Source organism: Leptomonas pyrrhocoris (genome assembly GCF_001293395.1).
Source record: "Leptomonas pyrrhocoris isolate H10 chromosome Unknown, whole genome shotgun sequence".
Classification (NCBI taxonomy): domain Eukaryota; phylum Euglenozoa; class Kinetoplastea; order Trypanosomatida; family Trypanosomatidae; genus Leptomonas; species Leptomonas pyrrhocoris.
In genome coordinates, this window is record NW_015438388.1 from 22,545 (window position 1) to 39,881 (window position 17,337).

The following is a 17,337-nucleotide window of genomic DNA, read 5'->3' on the forward strand; positions in this document are numbered from 1 at the left end:
CCTTTCAACGGTAAAAGACATCCGCATCACACGCAGGGTTACTGTGGGCCTTCAATGGAAGCTGTCCGTACACTCTTTCACGTGCGTTCGTTGTGTTCCTTCTCTGGCCCCCTTTCCACCACATCCGCCGCCGTATTTATCCGGTGCGTGTCGTCTCCCTATCGCGCTCTTCTTTCTCCGTCCGTCTCTTTCTCCTCTTTGCACCTTTCCTCCCCGGTTTGTGTGCCTACACCAACACAACGGGCTCTCCTCTCCTCTCCCCCCCCCCCCACTCCTCTCGGACTCGTCTTGCACTCCATTCATCGAATAGGTCATCGCTGCTATGCTGACCAGAGAAGAAGAAGAACACGCACGACGTGGCACCGAACGTGAAGCCCACCAGAGCGGCCCATCTTTGCGTGAACCCTTCGAGCAGTCCGCCATGCTCGAGGTGCCGCAGACCCCGCAGACGGGCAACGAGAAGGCCGAGGAGTCCATCGAAGGCATTGTGAACCGCCTCATCATCCACGACGACAAACCGATCGAAAACCTGCCCACGCTGACGGCCCCGGAGCTGAAGCTGATTGGGCGGTGCGTCAGCCTCAGCACGAAACAAACGATCAACGGCGTCACTGCCCAGTACTTCTACACAGGGCTGGTGTCCGCCGTGACGGCGACAGCCGTAGCCCTCATGTACGTGAACCGCTACACGGAAGCCGACTTCAAGGTGTACGTGGAGCGAGAGAAGGCGCTTGTGCGAGCGGTGAACGCGTCCGCGCAGGAGATGACCAGGCAGGCCCACCAGCGTGCCCGGTCGCCGTCCTCTGACGTCGATAAAGATCAGCACCACATCGGTGGTCCTCAGCACGGCTACACCGCCGCGGGCGAGGTCGGCGTAGACCGCGACGGTGGAATCACCGGACAGCGGGACGGTGCCGCCCTGATGAACGTCGACGCCGCCGGCAGTCTCGCCCCTGCGGTGAAGATGACGTTGGAGGGCGAGGACGAGGCCGAGGTGTTCCGCGGCGCACAGGAGACCGAGATGGAGGAGGGCAGCAACGAGGGGCTGAGTGGCGGCGGTGTCAACGGGGCTGTGCCCACGCGGCGGCCACCGCACTTCCGCACCTCCGCCGCGTCTGCCGGACCACTCCCCTATGTGAGCTTCCTTCGCAAGAGTATTCATGACGTGCGGTTTGGCCGCGACCCGCGCAGCAGCTTCTACGCCCTCTTTCAGGACCCCTCGAGGAAGCTGCTGGATATGCAGTACCTCCGCATGTTTGTGCGCCGCTACATCGTACATACGAGCGAGAACAACAACCCACGCCAGGTGCCGATGTACGCCTTCGTCACGGTGCGTGGTGCCTGCCCAGAGCTGGGGCACGAACTGGCAAATCAAACTGTTCGAGAGGAGCTGCCGGGTTTGATAAAGGCGGACCGCGCCATCGAGAGGGATAAGAAGCGCAATCGCAACCGCGAAGTGAGACGTGAGCTGGCCATTCAAGAGTACCGCGCACCTCCGGGTCTTTTCTCCAACACCGGTATTCTCTACCTCACCCACACACCGCAGAGCACGTTTCTCTCGGCGGTTGTGGTGGTGTTCTTCACGATCATCTTTGCCGTCTTCCTCGCCGTCGTCCTCGCTGTCGTGGCCGACTCGTTGATTGTGTCGTACCTCTCACAGGTCATGCGCTACTTCATCGCCTCGATGTGCGTGTGGATGTTGACCGGCGTTGCGATCGGTTTGCACGCCATCAATATGCACATTCCCCTGCGCGACGACCTGCGGCTGATGGTTACACGCGCCGTGCTGATGTTGGGCGGCGTGGCCTGCGCGGTCATGACACTGGTAATGCTGCTGGGCAGACTCGTGAACCCGACACTGTACAGTTTTTTGGCATTACGGGCCAATGACCTTCTCTGTGGCTTCTACGCCGCACACCAGTGCAGCGGCTTCACCACGTCGTGCGCCGACCTCTATTACACTGACAGTAACCTCTGCGGCACCTGCCCGCCGTCACTCAACTACTCCACCGTCTGCTACTACGAGCTGTGGAGTCAGCTGCAGGTTGTCATCGTGCCGCTGCTCGTCTTCAGCGTGTTCATTCTGCTAGCCTTGGTGTACTCCAGTTTCCAGTTTGTGAAGTTGTGGTTGCTGGGCCGCGCCTTGGGGAACTCGGCGCGCAGCTAAAGCATTGAAATATGAAGTACGGAAAAAATGAAGCTCGGCTGCAACTTTAAGAAGGGAAACAAAAAACCACGCAAGTGTCGTGGGTTTGGTATTCTGTGTATTTCATTGTGTGATGATGCTGATTTGTTTTCTCTTAACTCAAGCTCTTATGCGATTTAGTCTCCCTTTTTTTATAGTTGTTCCTGCAGAGTTTAGCTGCCATGGTAACCGCACTAAAGGATAAAAAGAAACTGCTTGTGTATATTCACTTACATCTATACGTATATTTCCACGGATCAGAATTTGACGGAGGAATTGAGTTCTGCGTGATGCGTCTCCGCTAAAGCCCTTTTCCGAAATTTGTCTTTAGTTTTAGTATTTTCTAGCCCTTTTTCTCTCTGTACGTTGGACTTTTGGATGATCAGCCGCTGTCTTTTGTTCTCCACGGCATTTCTGAGAAAAGGAGGAAGAGAAGTTTCTGTAGTCGTTGTGGCTGTTGTCCATAAATGTTTTCTGCTGTTCAAAAGGAAAACAAACGTTCTACAACGCATTCGTGTTTTTACCTCCTAAACGTATCGGTTGTTTGCTTACCAGTTCTTTTTTTCTCTTGCTCCTTCCGCTTTCATTTCGTTGTTCGTCGTGGGTAGCAGTGTTGTAGACGCAGCGGAGAGGTGCACGGTGATTGTTGCGCTACCCATGAACGATTTCGGTTTTTTTTTCAAATTCTTCTATGAACTTCGAAGGCATTTGTTGAGTTTTTATAGTTCTTGTTATGAATAAGGGAAGTACGCTTCCCGCTAATTGACTGGAAAAGCCGTGTGGGGAGTGCGTTCTGGAGCTTCCTCAATTGGAAAAGAATAATAATAAACCGGGACAACCGATCCCGATTCATTTGCTCATTTAGCCTTTCTAAATAACTGCATGCTTCTGATATATATCTATCTGTATTCCTCGATTGAAAGGCGCTGTGAGTGCTGATTGTTGTGTTGTTCGTCTCAGCTGTGACGACGACGTTTCTTTTTCTGTTGTTGTTGAACAGGGTCAAAGCCCACCCCTGAAGCACGAAAAAGTCTGTGTAGCCTTACTCCTCTACCCACCGTCCGAGGTCAACCACGTGCAGGCGCCGATGACAACGCGCCGAATGGTACGGAGGGCTCTCCGATAGGAAGCAGAGCGGGTGACCACCACACAATCAAGGGGCTCCTTTGCAATCGATATGACGGGCCTTTTACACTGCGGCTACGGTGCCCGTCTCCCTGCCGCTCTCTCGACGAAGCTGTCTTTTTAAAGTATCTTTTGTTCTCCTTCCCCTTCCCCGTTCTGATTCTTTCCCTTTCATCCACTGGCATTTCATTCCCGAGAAGGAGTAAAGTGTACTACCATCGTCTTTGCGTGGCCCCTCCACGAGGAGCGGTAACCTTCATATCCCGGCTCGATACACGTGCAAAGCAGTACTGCGTGTGCCTGTATTTTTTACGTTTTAATTATTTTTGCTGACGTACCAAGCTCTGAGCAACACCTCTCTCCTCCCTCCATATCTTCCGCACAATGGGTCGCTTAGAAATTCGCGTGTGCGCCGCGCGCAACATCGCAAACCTGCAGAAGGTCGGCAAGCCTGACCCCTACGTGAAGGTGAAGATGGGTGATAATAAGAAGACGCAAATGAAGTACAAGACGCGCGTCATCGAGAACAACCTCAACCCGGTGTGGAACGAGCTCTTCAAGTTTCAGGTGGCTGACTACGACTCCACGCAGGTGCTGTTCGAGGTGTGGAATGACAACGTCCTGGTCGATGACTTGCTGGGCAGCTACAGCCTCTCCATTGACGGGCTCACACGCGGGGTGGTGCGTGATATGTGGGCCATTCTGACCGGCACCAAAGGCTCCTCGTCGGAGCTGCACCTGCGCATCCTGGCCGTCGACTTTGGCCGCGATCCGGCCCCTACAGATGTGCTGGTCTCGTCGCTGGAGCAGGACAACCTGCCGCCGCCGACGAACCAGAGCTACCGCCCACCGAAGAACTACACCCCTGCCCCATCGGTGGTCGTCCAACAGAGTTACCCCGCGGCCTTTCCGGGGCCGCCGCAGCCGGTGATGTACGGCCAGCCGCAGTACGGCGGCGCTCCCCCCGCGCCTTTCATGCCCGTCTACTCCGCACCGCCCCCTCGACCACCGGTGATGTACAGCGCACCGCCACCACCGCCACCGCAGCAGCAACCCTACGGCTACGGCGCCCCACCGCCACCGCAGCCGATGTTCGGTGCGCCGCCGCCGCCGCAGCGACCGCCGTACATGGGTGGAGGTCCGCCCCCGCAGATGTACGGTCCGCCTCCGCCGCCGATGCAGCAGCCCGGTGTGCAGATGGCGTACGGCGTGCCACCGGACATGTGATTTCACGTTATGGCTCCGATGGTGGCTTTTATTATGATTGCTATTCTTGTGCTAAAGGCGTGTAATTGACTTGTTTTTGCCGCCTCCTCCCATCTGCAGCGTACGGTGGAGGACGTTTGTTTTGTTGGTCGTGAAAACTCTATTATATTTACATAGGTGTTGCTCCTTTCAGTTCTCTTTATTTTGTCGGACCGTTCACTCGCCTCCTCGTTGTGGTGCTTCACGTTCCTTGAAGCGATTGTAGGCGTGTGGCCCTTGCGTTGCCGCTGGTTTTTGCGGTGTGTATTTAGTTCACCTCTTTTGTAGGCAGAGTGATTCTTGTTTAATGTGGCTCCTTTGGGCTCCTCGGCGCCGTCCCGAAGAACAAAAAATGAAGGCGAGTCCAGCACTCGCCTGTGTTTCCTGTGTGGGTACGACTCGCTACAATTTGATTAGAAGCGGAGGTTCTGCCTCTCGAAGACAAAACCTCGGCGACGTGCTGCTGACTTCACGTTCCAGGAGCCAGACGTGACTTGAGGCTGTGAGATCGGCTTCCCCACGGTAGCGTCGCTCATGAGCGTCCCTCTTATTCTTTGGTCAGTTGACTCTCTCTCTTTTCCGGTTGTTAGCCGAGTCCATTGGAGCTTTGCTACGAGCTCCATGCGCCCTTTCTATCCTCCGGTCCTTCGTGGCTCCTCAACTCCTCGATGTAGTTCATCTCTTCCTCGCTCCCTTCCCCTGTAGGGTTTCCCGCATCAGCACCAAACCACTGCAGTCGCAACAACCAGCAAACATTGCAGTGTGGAGGCTTTACCATAGCAATCGTTTCCTCTTTAAGAACTACACCCATACCCCGTACAAGCACCCCCCCCCACCACACACACAGAAGCTCTTCACACCATAATGGGCCGTCTTGAAGTCCGCGTCTGCGGTGCGCGTCACATCGGTGACACGCAGAAGGTCGGCATCCCCGACCCCTACGTGAAGATCATCATGGGCGACCGCAAAAAGACGCAGATTCTATACAAGAGCAAGGTCGTGAACAACAACCTCAACCCGGTGTGGAACGAGCTCGCCAAGTTCCAGATCGCGGACTACGACTCCGCACAGATTGTGTTCGAGGTGTGGAACGACAACGTGATGGTGGACGATTTGCTGGGCAGCTACGCGCTCTCAGTGAACGGATTGCAGCGCGGCGTGGTGCACGACATGTGGGCCATCTTGACGGGTGCGAAGCTTTCGTCGGCGGAGATCCACTTGCAGGTGTTGGCCGTGGACTTTGGTCTGGACCCGGCTCCGGGAAGTCGCTGCGTCGGCTCGATTGAGGAGTACATCAACTCCACCGCAGCGAAGCCCGTCATGAGCGCCACGGAGGCGAATGGAGGAGCCGACTCGCCTGCCTCGGCGAGCTTCGACCCGGTGAGCAAGCCGTCTCCGGCAATGGGCATTCCACTACAGGCTGCTGCCTCCCCTCCGGCCTACGCGCAACCGCAGCAAGCCGTCCAATACGTACAGCAGCAACCTGTGCAGTATGTCCAGCAGGCGCCACCGCCGCTGCAGCCGCAGCCCCAGGTCGTGTACGTTCAACAGGCGCCACCGCCGCCGCAGCAGGTGGTATACATGCAGCAACCACCGCAGCAACCGGTGTACTACCAGCAGGGCCCTCCCCCGCCGGCACCGCAAGGCGGCTACTACGGGCCTTCACCTCCGCAGCAGCCGTACTACTACGGACCTACTCGTTTGTAAGCTGTTGGAAGATCTGGTGCAGCAGGTACTTGTATCACCGCGGTGTTCCTGCCCATGCAGTACCAAAACTCCTCCTCTTTTTTTTTCGTTAATCGAACAGTAGACCCCTTTGCTTTTTCTTTTCCTTCCGCACGTTTTATCCCGTTGAGGTGCTCTTTTTTGTTAGCGGTGGAATAGTTTGGTTTTCTTTCGTTTTTCCTTTCAAAGGATCATTCAATGGGTGCTTCATCGGTTGAGCTGTTTGCCTTCTCTTTCGGCTTCTGTCTTCGATGTCGGTGTGCGTCGCCAGAGAAATTAAGAAACATAATCGTATGAAGGCGTGTTTTCGTCTGATAGAAGCTGCATCACAAGACGGTTCATGGCCTTTGCTGTTGCTCAACCGGCGAAGGCCGGCGACTCTCATGTAAGTGTTTCATTAACGCTTGCATGAAAAGCTCAAGTCAGTTGTGCCTTTCGTTCTGTCAGCAAGAAATAGACCGACTTGATTTTGACAGCTTCGTCCGCGAAGAAGCTGCGTCGGTGTGAACGCGTGCGTCCACCCCATCTCCACTGGGTGATATCCTCTACCAATCGGTGTTGTCTAAAAGAGACATGTGCTCTCCCTCTCGCTCTCCTTTGCTGTTAACGAGCTGAGTGTTCCATTCTTTTATTATGTTACACTCACCTTGCTCAGTTCCCATCGTCCGTCAGTCTTCGCTCAAGGAGTTGAATACGACTTCTCTACTCGCATGTATACTGTTCTGCAGACGACGTAGCGCCTTTTCTTTGTTCTTCTTACTCTCCGCTGCTTTTCAGGGAATGGCGTCGATGCAGCACGACTTCATCCACCCTCGTCAGCTGGACGATGTGCGGGCGATACGCGCCGCCATCAAAAGCTTCACCGCCACCATGAAGCGCATGATGGTGCTCATGAAAGACCTGGGCACCACCTTAGAGCAAGTCAGCCACTCCTTCGATGCCCTCACCTCCCTCAGCTTCTCCGACGACGGCGTGAAGCAGTACGTCCACCACTTCTCCGAGGAGGTCATGCACATGATGGAGGGCACCGCTTTCCGGCATTACAACAAACTCGTGCATGAGGAGGTGCTGGTCCCGGTGGAGCAGCTGCGGGCCTCGTTGACGGCAACGGAGAAGGCCGCCAAGGCGGAGAAGAAGGACTTTGGCCGGTACAAGAAGTCGAAGCGCAAGGTGGACGCACAGGAGAAGTCCTATGCCACAAAGAGCAAGTCGCTCGATACGAGCAAGAGCTACCCCACGCGGGTGCAGACGCGGGACAACTCCCTGCTGAGGCTGCAAAGGAGCAAGGACGACTTCGAGACAAAGTTTGTGGGGCTCGTGAGCGAGGTAGAGAAGGTGACGGCCACCACCTTGAAGCGCTACCTCGACTTAAACGCGGGATACATGACCTCTGTCGTAGACGCGCTGACCAAGACGGACCCGACGGTAGAGGAGGCCGTCGTGCTCTACCGCGAGGAGCAGCGGCAGCAGCGGCAGAGCGCCATCAAGCAGCGCTGCGCGGCGGTCGACACGGAAATTAATGCCGCCTGCGTCTCGCAGGGCTATCGACTGAACCCAAGCAGTACAAATCGTAATACGAAAGCCTCGGCAGTCGGCGGTAGTGACGCCAGCAGAGGCACACTCTCCACCCCCACAAGGCAGTCAGCGTCACGCCTCCAGCCACAACCCACTCCAGGCACCGTCGCAGCGGCAGCACGCAACCCTTCTGCGAGCAGCTCTTTCGCCCCATCACCGGTAAAAGAAACAGCAACTCCGCTGTCTTCCGCGCCAAACGGACCGCCGGCAGCAGCCACGGCGTCCACGCAGCCCTCCGCTGCAACGAACCACAATGCGGCACAACAAGGAGCTTTCACTGTCACGACGACGGCGACAAATGCACGGCAGGCGGCACCGCCCGCGGACTCAGCCGGGAACAGCCGCGTGGTGGACGACCTGGACGAGGACTTCGGCTCGGCGTCGCAGGTTGGAGCTGCGGGAGCGACCGCCCCACCGCTTTATAGTTTTAGCCGAGGTCCGACTTCGCAGGTGTCGTCGGTGCGGCCGCCGTCCGGCTACGTGGCCGCGCAGGATGCCAACCTCACCAATGATTTTCTGCGAAAAATGGAATCGACGAGTCTCTCCGCCTCGGAGGTGTGCGCGGCCCGCGCTCCACAGTCGTAGGCGGAACGCACCTGGCAGTATTGGCTCTTCTTCACTCTCTTCTCTTTTGTATTGTGTTCGAGTGCCGCAGTCCTGTATCGATGCCGTTTGTTATTTTGTGGTGGTTTTACCTCCTCACTTCTTCGAACGCTCTTGCCTTCGCGATGTGTTGCATAGCGTGGTTGAGAGCCAAAGAAAGAAAAAAAGAATCCATTAGTAATAATTATGCGCTTCATCTTATTTGTTGAGCGGAGTGATGTGATGTTAGTTGTCTCGTGTGGCAAAGCCATTCTCCAAAGTTATCCTTTCAAGGCATTAGGCTTCTTTTGCGCGAACGCTCCTTTTCGGCTTTTTGGTATAATCACACTCACAGCTCTCTCATCGTGAGTGTACGGAACAAATTTCCTCCTTTCAAAGGATGAATCCACGCTCTCTACCCAGAATCGCAATAGATGTCTCCACGCACACCAAGCTGCTTTCGCCTATGCCTGTTGTGCATCGTGCTTTTCTTCGGCAAACTACCTTTCTATCGACCTCTCTCTACTTCTCTCTCCGGCTCCTCCTTGCCGCTTCCGGTGTATCTGCCTGGCGAACTCGATCAACACACACCTCACAATTAAAAACAGCAGAATTAAAAAAAAAAAGGGTTAAAAGCACGAGACAGAGGGGCTGCCCCAGAGCACGGTGAGCCACACGCTGACGTTTCCACGTTACACGACGGATTCTTCATCTCGTTTTTTTTCTTTCCTTTCCTGCGAAGTGCGTAGATGTCCTCGACGACTTGTATTTCTTTTTGTTTTTCTTGCTGAAGTCTAGAACCTCCTTTCGCTAGACCTCAAAACGTGTTGTTTTACGGAAGTGTGTTGTTTCTTGCTCCTCTAAGAAGTTCACTTGCCACTGCGGATTGAATTTTTAAAATCAGGTTAAGTGAGGTACGCCTCTGTTGCTGTCGTTTTCCTTTGAGAGAGTTTGTGGTATCACTTTCATTGTTTTTAGTTTTGTTTTTCCTCGTTTCTCACAGCAACGCTCTGTGCTTTTTTCTCCACTTTTACGTACGATCCGCTACATATATATGTTTGTTTATCGATCTATATATGTCAGTTTTCTTCTTTTGCTGTTTTTTTTTCTTAAAGTCGCTGCCACCGAAACGGTTTTTGAACACCGACTGTTTGTCGCTCATATAAGCGTTGACAACGTGAGGACACACCGCCTTTGTTTCCCTTTTTCTTTTCTGCGTTGCACGACGCCTTATTGACTTCCTTGTGGTTGTCTGTGTGTTTTTGGTAAAAACAAATCGAACGTTTTGCGGCAGGTCAACAGTACCACATCTCTTTCACGCGCAGTGGCTGACTACGCGACCCAACGTCAGCGAAGTGTTTCGCGTTGTAATGCCGCGACGCATCTCGATCTTTGAACTGGTTGATCTCTTCCTTCTCTTCGTTTTCTCTTCCTTCTCCCTATTCTACGACGGGCTTTAGTGAGTCGCGGTCTTTGACAATAGAAGCCGTTGCTGGAGTCCCACCGTTGTCCTCGACGTTCACTGGTTCTGTGCACCGCTCATCCCCGTGAAACACAACGACGTTTCTTTCTTTCGTCTTTTCCCCTTCTTCAGTTTTTTTGAAAAGAATTCTCTTGTTTATTTCGATAACGTCCTCTACAGAAGGTTTTCCGTCTGCTGTGCAGCCTCCTCCTCTGGCAGCTGAAGTGCGCTGACCTCCTTCAAGCTTTTATTGTTCGGGTATCATTGTTTTCCTGTTTCATAGCTTTTTCTGTTCACCTGCATTTTGTTTTCTCCTCCTTTTCCGCTGTTGCGCCAAATTGTCTTCTTTCTACGATAAACCCGCCTACGACTATTACTATTACTGTCGTTAATATAACTATTATTATTATTCCGCTGCGTTCGCTGCACGTACTGCATTTGTGGATATCTATCGTTGGATTATCTTTTTCTTCTTTGCTGACCAATGGAGTTCGTCAACGACCCTTTTGTTCTGCACGCCATCGCGCTGATCCTCACGCCGGTCTCCGTGCTGGTCTTCGTACTCCTCTGGATAAACACACGCGAGGTGCGGCGATTCATGGCGAATGCGCCGCTGCAGCAACCACAACCGCCGCCTCCGGTGCAGCGGTCATGCAGGAAGCCGACGTACATCGACCTCTTCACTGCCAACTCACCGTACAGCATGAGCGCCAGCGCAGCGGCCGATGCTCGACGGACGCCGCTCTTCACGGCTGATGACAGCAGTACGTACAGCTGCTTTGGAGACTCACTCGTCCCACGGCCGTGGCTGCTCACCCCTGAAGACGCCCCTGCGCTGGACATCGCACTAAACTGTGGTTGACTTTTACGGGAATGCCTCTCTCTCTCTCTTGATGATGATGATGATCTTTTTCTCTCTTTACAGGTGAAAAGCGCTTCCTCTTCTCTCTTATAGAAATATATATCGTTGTTGTTGTTTTTTGCCAGTCTGTGTGTTCTTTCTCTCTCTCTCTCTCTCTAGCAATCTATTATGTATCCACCGTGTTGTATCTCCCGCCCCTCTTGTTTCGCTTTTCCGTATCTTACAGTCTTAAGCCGATTCATTTCTCTTCCACCATGTTTGTTTATATATATATATCCGACACGATGAGGGGCCGTGCCAGGGAGCCGCCGGCTACGCTTTCCATCTGTAGTGGCGTCCGTTGCCGCCTGCGCACTCCTCCATGAACGGAGGAATCGTGGAGGGAGGAGTGTGGCGCCTCGAAGTGGCGGATTATACATTTCTTCTCTCTTACACGCGCGTTGCCCTTCGGCCTAACTTTTTCTCCATTTCAAAAAAGCCTTCATTGTTTTTGTAACCGATACTTACTTCTCACCTTCTCCGTGTCGTGACGCTGTTCTGCCGTGCCACGCATCGAATAAGTGTTGATCAAAACTGCTTTTCGCTCGCAGGGAGCATCTGCCTCCAAATTTATAGCGCTCTCCTTTCCGTGCGCTTTTTCTCTTCTTTTTGTTTGTTTGCTTGTTAGTTGACGTCGATTCTCCGCCGTTAACTGATTGCGCCTCTTCTTGATCTTCTGTTGTCTGCACGTTTGGAGGAATGTGGGCTGTCGGCCCCGTCCCGTTGCAATGCGGCCGTCAACGTTGCATCGCCGCGAAAGGAAAAGAAACAACAATTCTTCGTCTCCGCCGTAACGGGAGAGCGAACGGCGAGGTGTGAGACGTCGCTCGATTAATCGAAACGATGAAGGTGCCGATTTAAACGTCTGGACGCCCTTCTTGACGGGTAAAATAGTTTTCATACACATATATGTGTGTGTGTGTGTATTTACTGACGAAGTGGCACACTCAATACCTTTGGGCTTTCCGTTACCCGCTCAAAGCCTTTTTTCTTTTCTTCTCTTTTTGTTTCTCTTTCCCCCGTGCAGTAGTTGTGATGAGAGTGTTTCGCACGTGTGTTTGTAAGTCACCGAAAGTAAGTGGTCACGCGCGCGTCAGTGTTTTGGGCAAAGCGACGCCGCTATATATATTTTTTAAGTTCTCTTTCTTCCCACTTTATTATTATTATCATCATTTCCTCTACCTGACGCTTTGCCAGCTCGGGAGACGGTGTACTCAACGAAGTCGCGCATATATCTATCGACGTGTTCTTGCCTTACCTTACCTTATTTGATTCGGGACGCCGATCACGGCCGAAAGTGCAGTGATGCGGCGAGAGCTGTCAGCCCCTTTTTTATTATTAAAAGCAAATCTGATGTCTGTGGTCTCAGCTGAATAGCTCTAAGGAAATAAACGAACTTTATTCGTCTTCAGCGTCCATGTATCCGATGAACGCAGAAGCCCACTTTTCGGATTTCCCCACATGAAATTGAAAAACACCATGGAAATACGTCGGATGAGGTGCTTGGGCCCGAGGACCGAAGAAGACGGACGGACGTCGTCGTCCGCCTCTCCTCCTTCTTGCTCTCTCTGTCTCTCTCTGTATCAGACATGGTACTGGCGTTGCCGCCTCTCCTTCCCCGAAACCTACGCGTTCACGCTGCTCGTTATTTCTCTCTCCCCTCTGGCCTCCATTATTTGTTTTTCTCCGTTGCGGCCTGCATTGCAGTGGACTAAATATATATAATACCTTACCTCGTTTCAATTAACCGGCCTCATTTTTACTTATCACCTCCACCGTTTGTGTGTTTTCCTCTTTCTTTGTTTGCCTATTCGCGAAGGACGGCTCACGTACGTGTGTGTCGCCGTCTTCCTATCTGCATCCCCCCCCGCTTTTTCGCTGCACAGCTACCTCTATTCCTTCCTCTCGTGAACAGCGCGGATCGCTCCATTAACTCCGGGGCACCATTTGACTTGCCTGCTCTTTTCTTCGGTGTCCTCTCTCTCTCTTTTTATTCTTATAACTACGCTTGGAAAACTTTTGTGGCTAATGTCTCCCTCTCTCGACAGTATTCGCAGCCGTCAGACGAACACGCTGCTGGAGCTGCGGCCCATCGTGCAGGACCTTGAAGAGGCCATACGCGACGCCCTCATCTCGTGGAAGCAGTTCGCGAAGGCCCTAGAGAACGTTGCGCAGCTCTACGATCAGTACGCCTCCTTCATTCCCACGGCGGGGAATGCGGGCGAGGTCGGCCTCGACGCCTCGCTTGGGGTCACCGCCGAGATCGTGAAGGCCTGCAAGACGCTAAAGCAGACAACGAACCTGTGGAGTCAGTCCGACGAGGTGGTCGACCTGCGCGCTCAGCTGTACGCGGAGTGGTGTGTGTGGCGGCGGACGGAGCGGCGGCTGGCGAAGGTGGTCGACGTGGCCGTGGAGCGGCGGCAGCAGACGCAGAAGCTGCGCGATATGCAAAAGAGCGTCGAGGCGCTGGCGCGGAAGAAGAGCACGCCGGAGGTCGACCGCGCCGTGAAGTCGCTGCAGTGCGAGATGAAGACCGCGGAGGACTCTGTGAAGAGCAAGGACGTCGCCATCGCCAGCGACTTCAAAGCCGTGCTGAAGAAGTCGCTCCTGCGGGAGGGTGGCGGCGCGGCCAAGACCGGCTATGCCTTGCGCAACGCGGGGCGAGGCCTGATGAAGGCATTTGAGGGCTTTAGCAATATGGCGGCGGTGTCGGCGGCGACGCCCGCCATTTCCCGCACGCCGGTGATGGGCGTTCCGCTCGAGATCGACTTCCGTGCCAGCCAGCGCGCGCAGCCCGCTACACCGGCCAGCACGGAGGCGGAGTACGGCCATGGGTTCCCTTACGCATTGTCGGAAAGTCCTCTAAATGTGATCTCGTTCGGAGCACGACGCATTTCTATCGCAGCTTAGTTATGTAAGCCTTGGAGTGTGTCAATACCCTTCGCCGGCGGTGAACGCCCATTCTCCATTAGAAAATACGAGAATTGGAACGTTGCCTTTAATATCTAAAATGTGATGAAAGGAAAACAAAGTATCTCTGTATTCCCCTTTATTGTCTTCTTATTTGAAGCGGCAGGTCTTGACGCAATTGGGGTGATTTTCTTTCATTGTTAATCTTTCTTTCTTTCCTTCTATGTTTGTTTGCGTGTTTGCTGCTGCTCGTTGACTTGCAGCGGATACAACAGTCTCCCGTAACTCTCAAACTGTCGGGAAGAAGCGCGCGTACTTCGCCTTTTTCCTGCTGTTGGAATAATACGCGGTCGCGATCGCTTCTCTTTCCTTTCGATTTACCCACCCGAACGCCATGCAGCAAGAGCTTGTTTTTCCGTTTTAAACTGCTCTTTGCATTTATATGATAAAGGAATCCCTTCACTTCACTTTCTCATATATTTTTTTTTGCTTTCTAAGATCTTTCTATTGCTAGCGAATCTGTTTAGTTCTCTCTTCGTTCAACCAGCAAGAGAGTCGGGTTTTTGCGGTTGTTTAAGCATACAGGGGCCAACATGCAACTGGGGCCCAATGTATGAGGGGGGCGTGTGCGTCTTCTTTGCCTGTTTCCACGGCGGAACTCACCCGCCGCCCCTACTCGAGTTGTTCAGCTGTTTTGTTCCTCCTCTTCACGTATATGTATGTTGGGCGCCCGTGAAGCTGTATCAGTTTTACCCCCTTTTTTATGGTTTACCGTGAAGCCCCCTTCCTGAGTGACAGCTCTTTCGTTATGGTCTTGTGCCCTTCTTTTCATCATTTTTGTTTCTCCGTGTTCTCACACTCTTTCTCTTTCTCTGTTGCTTCTTTTTTTCTTCGTTTCTAAATCAAATGACTAGAGGTGTCCCATTAGGTCTTCTCGCCCCTTCCCTGCGTCCGGTGTACGTGTGATTACTTTAGTGTTGGGTGTTGTGGGTGGTGATGTTTACCGTGCGCTTTCTCTGTTTTCTCTCCTTCTCTGGCTTCTTTATTACACGCTGTGTTTCACACCTCGTCTATTTTTTTTTTTCAGTGAGGCGATGCAGCAATATCGAAACTATTACTGCCTATTCCTTTTCGTCCTTTACATTGAGTTATCGCTTCGCAACAACGGTCACTGCCAGTGACGGAGCGAGCACTCCTCTCCTTTTGTTTCCCCAATGTAGAATGTCTGCGAGTGCTCGACGCAGCGTCTCTTCCTTTTTTGATTGTTTTTACCTTCTGCTTTCTCCTTCGTGTTTTACTTCTCCGATCGTTGACTTCACTGGATCTTTTTCTTTGTAGTTTGCTGCACGGCTTCCATCATCTGTTCTCAACCCTCTTAGTGTACCTTTGCCTGATTCGGTACGCCCCCCAAAAAAATGAAGCGCGTTGCTTTCGCTGCGGTGGCTTCTCGCGCCCGCACCAAATACCTTCCTGTTGTTTGAGTTTTATTTGTTTTCTTTCTTAGTTTGTTTCTTTACTGCACATATCTTTGTATCGCAAGACGCGAAACTGAAGTTGGTAGACATGTGCTTTTCTTTTTATTATTATTATTTCTGTTATTTTATATCTGATCGGTTTCAATTAACGGCTTCTGCACTGCCACGTCTGAATTGCTGTGTAGTCGAGCTTTGCTCAGTGTGGCACTAATAGAGAAGAAAAATTGAGGTGAACCGCCGCCTCCTTGGTAGGTGTCCTTGACGTGGGGCGCAATACGACCGGCACTCCACGTTGTTGGCCGCTTGTCATTCAGTAAGATTGAGAGACTTACACCACCAAGTGGCTCGAACCGCACGCACACATTTTTCATGCAGCGGTTCTCCGTCGAAGAGGAACTCGGCCTCTGCGTTTCGCGTGTAGCGTCTCTAACAACACCAACAGACCACAACGGTTGCCGGTGATGGCGCAGCGGTGATGAGTTGCTACGAGAAGCCTCACCACCACCTCACTCCAGAATTCGTTCATCCCCTTCTCTCTCACTGCCTTTTTTCTTCCCTTCTTCTGTTCTTACCGCTCCGTTCCACGGTTGTGTATCTCGTCTTCGCTGCATCGGGCAGGACCTTGCACAACTCCTTTCAAATAGTGACCCATTATCCACAGATCCGACCTGCCGCCTGCTTGTTAAACCCTTCTGTTTTGTAGTGTTGTTTCTTCCATCCCCAGAAGCACTCTCATTGCGGCACTTCAGCGCCGGGTTCCCCATTTTTAAAAGGTATATATTCATCACCACTTTTGGGGAGTAACGGCAGTCGGCACCGTCTAAGTGTTTTGTGGAGCCCTCTGACATCATTAGCCCAGCGATTCTTTTTTCGTTTTCTCCTTCGCCCCTTCACATATTATTATTCTTCACATTTGAGACCGCCGCCGCGAACACAGATATTTACACTCTCTTATCTCTCTTACTAGGTGGCTATGCCGATGTTGTCTGATGACTCCATCGCGCTGCAGGACGAGTGGATTCTGCAGCTTGGTGGGACCGTGTCGGAGCTGCAGAGCGTCGCTGGTGAAGCATGCCGGCACCACGAAGGCTACTTAGCCGCACTGGGCCGCATGGGCGAGCTGTACGCACACTGTGGACGACTCATGGTGCGGGCGAACAACCCTGTTCTTGCCGCGCCGCACCTAATAGACGCCGCCGCCGACGCAAGGCGGGTTGCCACGCAGCTGCAGCTGTCGATTGACCAGTGGCGGCACTCGTCCGACGAGCTGGCACTGCGCTCTTTTCTTCAAAACCAGCAGGCGCAGTGGAAGATGTGGGAGGACGAGGTGCAGCGGTCTGTGGCGCACCACAAGCGGCGACTGACCCACTCGCGCACCATCGCCGAGGTGCGGCAGAACGTGAAAGCCGCCGAGAAGAGGAACAAATACATGGGGGAGGAGCTCAAGTTTCAACTCGAGCAGCTCGAAGCAGCGCGGAAGCCGATGGATGTGAAGGTGCAGAAGGAAATAGAAGAGAATGCGAAGCTGTGCAGCAAAGACCTCATAAAATTCGGAATCGAGTTCATCGACCAAATGTCGAAGAGCGGGCAGATGTGTGCGGTTAGCTTTCAACCGATCGGTTTCGCAGATGTCGCGGTCAGCGCAGCGAAGGTAGTCAACGGCTCTGCAAGTTCGCGAAGCGCGCCGACGGAATCTGTGCTGGGCGTTGTGCTGCATCGACCGTCTCCGCGCGATGTGGTGGATGACGGCGCCGAAACTGTCGACGGCGTCAGCTACACGCGGAGTTACACCTACCAGCGCGACAGCACCCGGAGCTCACAGGTGGCTCCATCGTTGCTTCCTAATCGTCCCAGCACGAGCTAAGCGCGGTGGCGACCATTTCTTCGGTGCAGAACACCGAGTTTCGTAGAGAAGTGACATTGAAAAGGAAAATCTATTCACCGTCCTTTTCTTCCTGTATTCCTTCTTTGTTTTCGTGTTGTGTGGCGACGATTCTCTCTTATTTTAGCTGTTTCCGAGCAGTGTTGATTTACTTCAATGAGCTCTACGTGAACAACAACCACAGAAACACAGAGGCCGCTCTACGCCTTTCTTTTGCGTCCTCGCTCCACGCGCGTAGCACGGTAGAAACAACCTGCTCTGATCGAATCT

At 53.1% G+C, this 17,337-nt stretch overlaps 8 protein-coding genes across 14 annotated transcripts; all 8 read left to right on the top strand.

Annotated features, from left to right (window-relative positions):
- Positions 1-308: 308 nt before the first annotated feature.
- On the top strand, positions 309-2,167 carry ABB37_09478 (hypothetical protein; the record flags this gene model as incomplete). Its single annotated transcript, XM_015808953.1, has 1 exon — positions 309-2,167. The coding sequence occupies exon 1, from the start codon at positions 422-424 to the stop codon at positions 2,165-2,167; it is 1,746 nt and encodes a 581-aa protein (XP_015652273.1). The 5' UTR covers positions 309-421.
- Positions 2,168-3,505: 1,338 nt separating this feature from the next.
- Positions 3,506-4,537, top strand: ABB37_09479 (putative c2 domain protein; the record flags this gene model as incomplete). Of its 2 annotated transcripts, none has more annotated exons than XM_015808954.1 (1): positions 3,506-4,537. In XM_015808954.1, the coding sequence occupies exon 1, from the start codon at positions 3,695-3,697 to the stop codon at positions 4,535-4,537; it is 843 nt and encodes a 280-aa protein (XP_015652274.1). In that variant the 5' UTR covers positions 3,506-3,694. The 2 variants fall into 2 exon arrangements, with proteins under 2 accessions (XP_015652274.1, XP_015652275.1); XM_015808955.1 differs by having other exon boundaries at positions 3,509-4,537.
- Positions 4,538-5,227: 690 nt separating this feature from the next.
- On the top strand, positions 5,228-6,262 carry ABB37_09480 (putative c2 domain protein; the record flags this gene model as incomplete). Of its 3 annotated transcripts, none has more annotated exons than XM_015808956.1 (1): positions 5,228-6,262. In XM_015808956.1, exon 1 carries the CDS (start codon positions 5,420-5,422, stop codon positions 6,260-6,262), a length of 843 nt encoding a protein of 280 aa, XP_015652276.1. In that variant the 5' UTR covers positions 5,228-5,419. The 3 variants fall into 3 exon arrangements, with proteins under 3 accessions (XP_015652276.1, XP_015652277.1, XP_015652278.1); XM_015808957.1 differs by having other exon boundaries at positions 5,259-6,262; XM_015808958.1 differs by having other exon boundaries at positions 5,274-6,262.
- A 585-nt stretch (positions 6,263-6,847) lies between these two features.
- On the top strand, positions 6,848-8,440 carry ABB37_09481 (hypothetical protein; the record flags this gene model as incomplete). 2 transcript variants are annotated; one of them, XM_015808959.1, is made up of 1 exon in its annotated part: positions 6,848-8,440. In XM_015808959.1, exon 1 carries the CDS (start codon positions 7,061-7,063, stop codon positions 8,438-8,440), a length of 1,380 nt encoding a protein of 459 aa, XP_015652279.1. In that variant the 5' UTR covers positions 6,848-7,060. The 2 variants fall into 2 exon arrangements, with proteins under 2 accessions (XP_015652279.1, XP_015652280.1); XM_015808960.1 differs by having other exon boundaries at positions 6,913-8,440.
- A 1,943-nt stretch (positions 8,441-10,383) lies between these two features.
- Positions 10,384-10,761, top strand: ABB37_09482 (hypothetical protein; the record flags this gene model as incomplete). The annotated part of the gene is made up of 1 exon (XM_015808961.1): positions 10,384-10,761. The coding sequence occupies one exon, from the start codon at positions 10,384-10,386 to the stop codon at positions 10,759-10,761; it is 378 nt and encodes a 125-aa protein (XP_015652281.1).
- A 947-nt stretch (positions 10,762-11,708) lies between these two features.
- ABB37_09483 (hypothetical protein) lies at positions 11,709-12,072 on the top strand (the record flags this gene model as incomplete). The annotated part of the gene is made up of 1 exon (XM_015808962.1): positions 11,709-12,072. The coding sequence occupies exon 1, from the start codon at positions 11,836-11,838 to the stop codon at positions 12,070-12,072; it is 237 nt and encodes a 78-aa protein (XP_015652282.1). The 5' UTR covers positions 11,709-11,835.
- A 433-nt stretch (positions 12,073-12,505) lies between these two features.
- On the top strand, positions 12,506-13,710 carry ABB37_09484 (hypothetical protein; the record flags this gene model as incomplete). The annotated part of the gene is made up of 1 exon (XM_015808963.1): positions 12,506-13,710. Exon 1 carries the CDS (start codon positions 12,829-12,831, stop codon positions 13,708-13,710), a length of 882 nt encoding a protein of 293 aa, XP_015652283.1. The 5' UTR covers positions 12,506-12,828.
- A 2,060-nt stretch (positions 13,711-15,770) lies between these two features.
- ABB37_09485 (hypothetical protein) lies at positions 15,771-17,049 on the top strand (the record flags this gene model as incomplete). 3 transcript variants are annotated; one of them, XM_015808964.1, is made up of 1 exon in its annotated part: positions 15,771-17,049. In XM_015808964.1, exon 1 carries the CDS (start codon positions 16,159-16,161, stop codon positions 17,047-17,049), a length of 891 nt encoding a protein of 296 aa, XP_015652284.1. In that variant the 5' UTR covers positions 15,771-16,158. The 3 variants fall into 3 exon arrangements, with proteins under 3 accessions (XP_015652284.1, XP_015652285.1, XP_015652286.1); XM_015808965.1 differs by having other exon boundaries at positions 15,802-17,049; XM_015808966.1 differs by having other exon boundaries at positions 15,828-17,049.
- Positions 17,050-17,337: the final 288 nt, after the last annotated feature.